General features: G+C 39.3%; 1 protein-coding gene across 1 annotated transcript in view; it reads right to left on the bottom strand.

Annotated features, from left to right (window-relative positions):
• AASDH (aminoadipate-semialdehyde dehydrogenase) overlaps positions 1 to 7,359 on the bottom strand; it is a 30,080-nt gene that overhangs the window by 13,157 nt on the left and 9,564 nt on the right. The window contains exons 6-9 of the mRNA XM_012810739.2: positions 4,413 to 4,605; positions 1,532 to 1,773; positions 1,055 to 1,161; positions 72 to 244 (exon numbers count right to left, since the gene is read on the bottom strand). Coding sequence (XP_012666193.1) covers positions 72 to 244; positions 1,055 to 1,161; positions 1,532 to 1,773; positions 4,413 to 4,605 — 715 coding nt within the window. The remainder of the gene's footprint in view (positions 1 to 71; positions 245 to 1,054; positions 1,162 to 1,531; positions 1,774 to 4,412; positions 4,606 to 7,359) is intronic.

Raw genomic sequence — 7,359 nt, 5'->3', positions numbered from 1 at the left:
TAAAAAATTGGTGGTGGCTGCTTCTCATACAGACATGTGCTAACAGATATTTAAGATTTATGTTGTTCTACCTGTTGCACAAGTTCAATGTTAAGACGTTTGCCGTGACGTTTGATCTGACTGTCCTTTCGTCCCAAGAAAAATATCTCTCCATCTTTCACAGTCACAAAGTCTCCTGTGGCTCGCATTGTGCCAAGTGGTACTGTCACTTCATCATCAAGAAAACACACTCTGCTTCCACCACCTGCCCAAGACATAAACACCAATGTCATAAAAATCTTGAGTAATATCTTCAAAATCATCGAATCGACATCTCTGAAAGTTGTTACGAAGCTTCAAAATTTGAGTATTTATATTAAAAGGGGAGCTCACTTTTACGTGTTTTCTGATAAAATTAGACACAATAACCTCAATAATTAAGCAAAGGGATAAGATAAAATTTATTTCTAAAAACATACACGGGATTTAAAAAATTCTTAGAATACTGATTAAATGTAACTTTGGCTGTAAGTATAAATATATAAAGGTGTAAGTTACAGTTTCTAAATATTTTTATTAAGAGTATTAGACATTGTTAGCTGAAATAACTATGGTAAGTTATTCAATGCTTCATGACTATCAGATTGAGATTAAAAATTATCAATTGGACATAGTGGCCCAGGCCTATAAAATCAGTACTTTGGTAGGCTGAGGCAGAACGATCACTTGGGGTCAGGGGTTTGAGGTCACCCTGGGCAACACAGTGAGACCCCATCTCTTAAAATATTTTTAAAAAGTAGCAAGGTGTGGTGGCACATGCCTGTAGCCCTAGCTACTTGGGAGGCTGAAGCAGGAGGACTGTTTGAGCCCTTGGGTTGGAGTAACCTATGACTGGGACCACTATACTCCTGCATGAGTGACAGAGACTCTATCTCTAAAAAAAACAAACAACCAAAAAAAAAACTTATCACTGAATAGCATACTAGTCATAAGAAAAGCAGAACAACAACAAAATTAACATATCAGATTTCTTTTTTTAAAGAAAAATTATCCTCAATGAATAAAAAAAAACAACCTAAAAATACTTGGCCATTGCCTTCTTGAATTGTGCAACCATTAGTATCTCTGACTTCAACTACTGTTCCAAGCAGTGGAAATCCCAGTTGTACAGGCATTTCACATCTACGAAAAACACAACCCAAAGCAGATTTAAAATTTTTAATTCGAAAAGAGTATTTCCCAATGTATTTAAATCACACTATAAAGAAAAAAGAAAAGTTTGTTATGATTCAAAGCCAAGAGGAAAAGATTAGATGGAAAGGTTATCATGTATATTATCCATTTTTGTTCAGTTACAAACAATTCTAGCAAGATCTCAGCACCAGCTATAATAAGAAAGGTTTTGGATCCCAATTTAAAATACACGTACTGGGTAAAACAGGTTTTCTACAATTATTAGCCTACTGCCTATCAAAAACACTGTTGGTATTAAGATGCTGGAAATACATAGTTTCTCATCTTTCTTTTTAGCATACATAATCGAAACTCTTACTTCAAAGTAGAGGTAAGACTCTTCTCTGGAATCCTGTAAAAGGTCGCCCAACTCGATACTTCTGTGATTCCATAGACATTAAATATGTGTGTTTTGTTGCCTTCTCCTCTCCAGCTTCTGAGGACAGTCAATGACGGAAAGGCTTCGCCACCAAGAGCTAACACTCGAAGGGAAGTACTGGCTGACAAAACACTGGATTTGATAAGCTGAGCTCCGAATCTTCTAAGCAATGTTGGCGTTGCCTATAGATATATTAAAAATAATCTCTTTCCTCTCACTTCTTTAAAAATGTAAACCCCGTAATGATTTGTTGAAAGCCCACACAGAAATTAAGACTATGTTTATTAAATGGCAAATCACATCTGAAAAACTGAAGCAGGGTTATCTTATTAATGTGGGTATCGGTTATGCTTTAGAAGAAAGCTTAAGCAGAAACATTAGTTACGTTTCATTACACAGTTTACACAAAAAGGCTTAAAGATAAAAAAGACAAAATCTAAAAAATCAATTTATATTTTCTTTCCCATTTGCTCTATGTAGAAAAAGTGTATTAAAGGGTTAAAAGTGTGTCTAAGGGTGCGATGGCTCAAGCTGTAATCTCCTAGTACTTACTCTAGTACTTACTCTAGGAGGCCATGGCAGGTGCAGTACTTGAGCTCAGCCTGAGCAACAGTGAGACCCGTCTCTACTAAAAATACTAAAATGGAGGCAAGAAGATTGCTTGAGCCCAAGAGTTTGAGATTGTGCTGAGCTATGATGATGCCATGGTACTCAACCCAGGGGGACAGCTTGAGACTCTGTCTCAAAAAAAAAAAAAAAAAATGTGTCTAAGCAAAGAAATATGAATAAAGATTTTTAGCAACAGCATTATTGAGATACAACTGTGTCCTATTTTAAGCGTACAATTTATCACAAGTTTTGATATACGTATATGCCATTAAACCATCACCACAGCCAAATAATGAATGTATCTATCTCAGTCTAACAAAATTTACACAGACTGGGTAACTTATAAACAACAGAAATGTACTGCTCATAGTTCTGGAAGCTGAGACACCCCAAATCAAGGTGCTAGCAGCTCCAGTGTCTGGTGAGGGCGTGGAATGCTTCAGAGATGGCACCTTCTTGCTGCGTCCTCACATGGTAAAAGGAACAAACAAGCAACCTCAGGCCTCTTTCCTTTTTTTGGTGGTGGTGGTGGGGTCTCACTGTGTTTCCCAGGCTGGTCTTGTACCCCTGAGCTCAAGCAATCCCCTGCCTCAGCCTCCAGAGCAGCTGGGATTCCAGGCAGACGCTACTGTGCCCGGCTCTCAGGCTTCTTTTTTGAGGGCATTAATCTTATTCACAAAGGCCCCAACCTCAAGACCAGCTCATGTCCTAAAGGCTCCACACCTTAATACCAGCACACTGGGGATTAGATTTCAACACACCGTTTCTGGAGGAACACAAACATCAGCCCATGCCAACATCTATCACCCTTAATCACTGGGCACCACTGCGATTCTTCTCTCCAACTGCACTCTTTCTGCAGACAACCACTGAAGCATTTTCTGACACTACAGACCAGCTGGTATGTTGAATGATTTCATTTAATAAATTACAGATACAATTCTAAACGGAAACTGTATATTCCATTTGCATAAATGGAATCATACATGTACTCTGTTGTGTCCCGGCTTCTTTTAGTCAAGATAACAGATGCAATTCTATGTTGCTGCGAAGTACACTCCTTTTTATTGTTGTACAGTCTAGTTTTGTGGGTCAAGACTGGCTTTGCATTTCCATGTAAAACTTAGGAACAAGTTATCAATTTCTACAAAAAAAGTCCGCTGGGCTTTTACTAGGGGCTATATTCAATTTGGAGAGAACTGCAATCTGAACTATTAAAACTCCCAATCCATAAACACAAAATGTCTCTCTATTTAGGTTTTTAATTTCTATCAATAATTATAGTTTTCAGTATATAAGTCTTGCTCTTCTTTAAGTTTATTCCTATTTTATAATTTTTAGTGCTATAAATATTTTAGTTTTGCTGTCAGATTTTTCCTTAATAAAAAGGAATAGTTTATGTGTTTTGTTATGGCAGACCAAACAGACTAAGACACACATACCCCCACACCTGGAACTATTATACGCTCTCATTTAATTCTTCAACTATTTGAGATGAATATTATTTCCCTTTACAGACCAAATTTGAGGCTCACAGCAGTTAAACACCTAACTTACACGGCCATATATCATGATATGCAAGTAATTTTGCTAATTCTCTCTAGTATCTCTACTTACAACGTAATATATCGTAAGGCTCAAGTCCCAGTCATGGATTTTCAGATACACATTTTTAAAATTTGTTAAAAGGCCAAATTTAAAAAATACTTGTTTCTGAAGGATAATGTACAATATACTGATGTCAAAATCAGAAAATCTATGTTCTTAAAACTCAACTGTGGTTTAATTTACTTGCACTAGCTTTTAGTGAGAACCGCAATACATGTAAATTTTAAAACAGAAGAGACAGCATATCATACCAGATCTGTGTCAAAGTGAAGTTACTCTGGTTATTACAGTATGCAAAAAATACGTGGTCAAACAATTATCTAGTTAGAATTAGCTGATTATTTTTTGTTTTCTTTTTTCTTTTTTTCCCCATGGGGAGAGAAGAGATAGGAGAACTCTGTCTAACGGATACAGTATTTGCCCTACTCGAACAGTGAGGATAGATCCAGTTGTATTTTTCATTTTCACCAAAAAAGGGGCATCTTGAGGAAATAGGTAACGGTAGTTAATCCGATGTAAAGACCTATAGGACAAAACATTCTCTACAACATTTAAAATGGTGACTAAAGAAAAACAAAACATTTCATTTGCTCCCCAAATGTACCTGCAACACAGTCACTCGGTGATGGGAAAAGAGAACGGAAGCTAACTGTGATGGGCGCGCCTTGACAACAGTTGGCACAATGAGCAGAGTGGCACCACTCGATAAGGCAACAAATATTTCCACAACAGAAGGATCGAAGGTCAGAGGTGAAGCCAGAAATAAAATATCTTCTTGTGTGACGTCAAAAAGTATCCTGAGGCAAAACAGAAGGTCGTTATGAGAAACGTCAAACATTTGACAAACATCTATTCTAAAGAAGTGTTTATGGTTTATGCTTATGGTGATTAAGTTTCTGAACGTTAAGCCAGACTTATTTATTTAGACAGAATCTCACTCTTGGTAGAGTGCCGTGGCATCATCGTAGCTCACAGCAACCTCAAACTCCTAGGCTTAAGTGATCCTCCTTCCTCAGCTTCCTGAGGACCTGGGACAATGGCATCTGCCACAACACCCAGCGAATCTTTTATGTTTATAGAGAAGGGGGTTTCGCTCTTGTTCAGGCTGGTCTCCAACCTCTGAACTCAAGCAATCCATCTCCCAGAGTGCTGGGATTATAGGCAAGAGCCACTGATCCCAAACTTTTCTTTTAAATTAACCAAAATGTTGCTATCAATTCAGGAAATTCTCTTTGCAAAGAATAAAAGCCATTTAAAACAATAATCCCTTTTTACCAGGCACACTTTATCATCTGTGATGACTTTCTGATGTGTCAATCTGTTTGGACTGACCGAACTCCAGTCCCCAGAATTCCCTCTCTGACTTGTTTTCCATTAAGGTGGGAGAGAAAGGATAGTCTCTTGACCTGTCACACTCCTCCTCCAAGCAGTAATTCAATCAGACCCCAAAGCCCTGAATAGGCTGGTTTTAAATTAAGCAACTGAAGATCGTGCTGGGTTGCCTGGATTTACTTGGAAGGCCTTTAAAAAAGGGTTGAAAGATAGTCCCAGCTACTTGGGAGGCTGAGGCAAGAGAATTGCCTACACCCAGGAGTTGGAGGTTGCTATGACACCACAGCACTCTACTAAGGGCAATAAAGTGAGACTCTGTCTCAAAAAAAAAAAAAAAAAAAGAGGGTTGAAAGAGAAACCCACAAAGCAGCTGGGTCTGCAGTAATCTTCCTTCTCCCTGGATCTGATTTTGCCTGTGGACAATCTCATGCCCACTGCGTTCCAGCCTGCTCATAATCACCCCTTCCTGTTGTATGGGCTTTAAGCCAGCCCCACAATGTACAAGCCAGTTCCTTATCATAAATCCCTGATACATCCTCCTGCTTCTGCTCTCCTAGTAGAACAATTATTGTGTCAGACTTATCAGTGATGCTTAATAGAGACCTCTAACTCCCATTTCCCACTATTTGGCATTTTATGTCAGTATGAGAACAAAAAGCAAAACGAGAATATGTATGGTGAGTATATTCCAGAGCTCAGATAGTCAGTACTGAGCTTTCACCTTACCAAAGACCCAAGGGAAAACTACATTTTTATTTCTTGATTCAATGAAGAGTGGACAGCCACGTAAAAAGGTGATTGGAAAAAAAGAGAATGTACTAATAGTAATTGGCTGCGTGGGGAAACCCAGCAGTTAAAAAATTTTTTGTTTTTGTTTTGAGACAGTCTTGCTCTGTTACCTGAACTAGAATGCAACCTCAATCCCCTGGGCTCAAGCAACTCCCCTGCCTCAGCCTCCCAACTAGCTGAGACTACAGGCAGGTACCACCAAACCCAGCTAATTTTTTTATAGAGAGGGAGCTGGTCTCCTTTCTCAGGCTGGTCTCAAACTCCTGGTCTCAAGCAATCCCCCTGGTCTTGGCATCCCAGAGTGCTAGGACTGTAGGTGTGAGCCTCTGTGCTCAGCCTGTTTAAATTCTTCTTGATCTATCTGTGTAGCATTCCTTCCTCCTGGGTACAGGGCAGACCTTTCTGGAGTAAGAGTCTTATCATCTACTTTCAGACCAGGTAGGTCAGAGAATTTCTTTATGGCAAGCTCCTACACAGAAAGGTAGGGGAAGGTTAGAGTAATATTTCTAAGTTTTATGGCTGGCTTTAGGGGAGAAAGTATTCTGGTTTCTATGACGTTCCCCTAGGAAGAAGGATTCTAGTCTCAGTGGGCGGCCTTGGGGTGAAGGAAGCAGGAAAAAAAGAGCGCAGGAAAAGGTCAGAAAAGAGACTTTGTTCTAAGGCCTTTCCAATGCCCTTCACTTTGAAGTGCTCCAGGTACTAAAAGGGCACACTCTGGGACATCAATTGCTGAGTCCGACAAAGGCTACACTCAAACTTCAAGTTTTAAGGGAATTATTCTTTGCACATATTGTGTGATTTCCTAGACACACATTTAGGGGAGGATAAACTTTCTAACAGGCGTTCAACAAAGCATAACCCTGAACATAATTCTCACTGTCTCCACTGTATGAACAAACACGGGCAATGTGATGCATGCTCCAAGGCACTGAATTTCAAGAAAGCAGCTTAAGACGCATTCAATACAAGAAAGGTTGAGAAAAGAGAAGAGACAGATCTTAAAGGAGGAAAAATGATGGAATGAAGCAAATGTCTGATCGTGCTACATGTGACTCAGTGCTGGGTCCCTAATGGACTGTTTCTCATTTTCCCAACCACCCTAGGAAGCAGGTACGGTTACATGAGGACCCACTAGGAACCCCAGAGCTGCTATGAAGACTAAGCTAAAGACATTTGAGAGTCAACAGATGTAGAAAAAAATCTTCTTGGAGCTTCTTTTATTTGACCAAAAGCAGAAACTTCGGGGGAGTGAGGCTTCTAAAAACCTCTTCTTCATTCAAAGTGTTTCAGCTCCCAGGAAGACGAAGAGGAAACCTACCAGGAAACACTCTCTGGGGAAGAGTTTTACGGCCACTGACGAAGAAAGACAGACCATTACACCTTCATCAAGAGTTATCACCTCTCTGGTTTATCTTTTTTTTTTTTTTTTT

The sequence above is a fragment of the Otolemur garnettii genome, unplaced genomic scaffold (genome assembly GCF_000181295.1).
Source record: "Otolemur garnettii isolate 467f Iridium unplaced genomic scaffold, OtoGar3 scaffold00141, whole genome shotgun sequence".
Classification (NCBI taxonomy): domain Eukaryota; kingdom Metazoa; phylum Chordata; class Mammalia; order Primates; family Galagidae; genus Otolemur; species Otolemur garnettii.
This window is presented reverse-complemented; position numbering and strand designations above follow the sequence as displayed.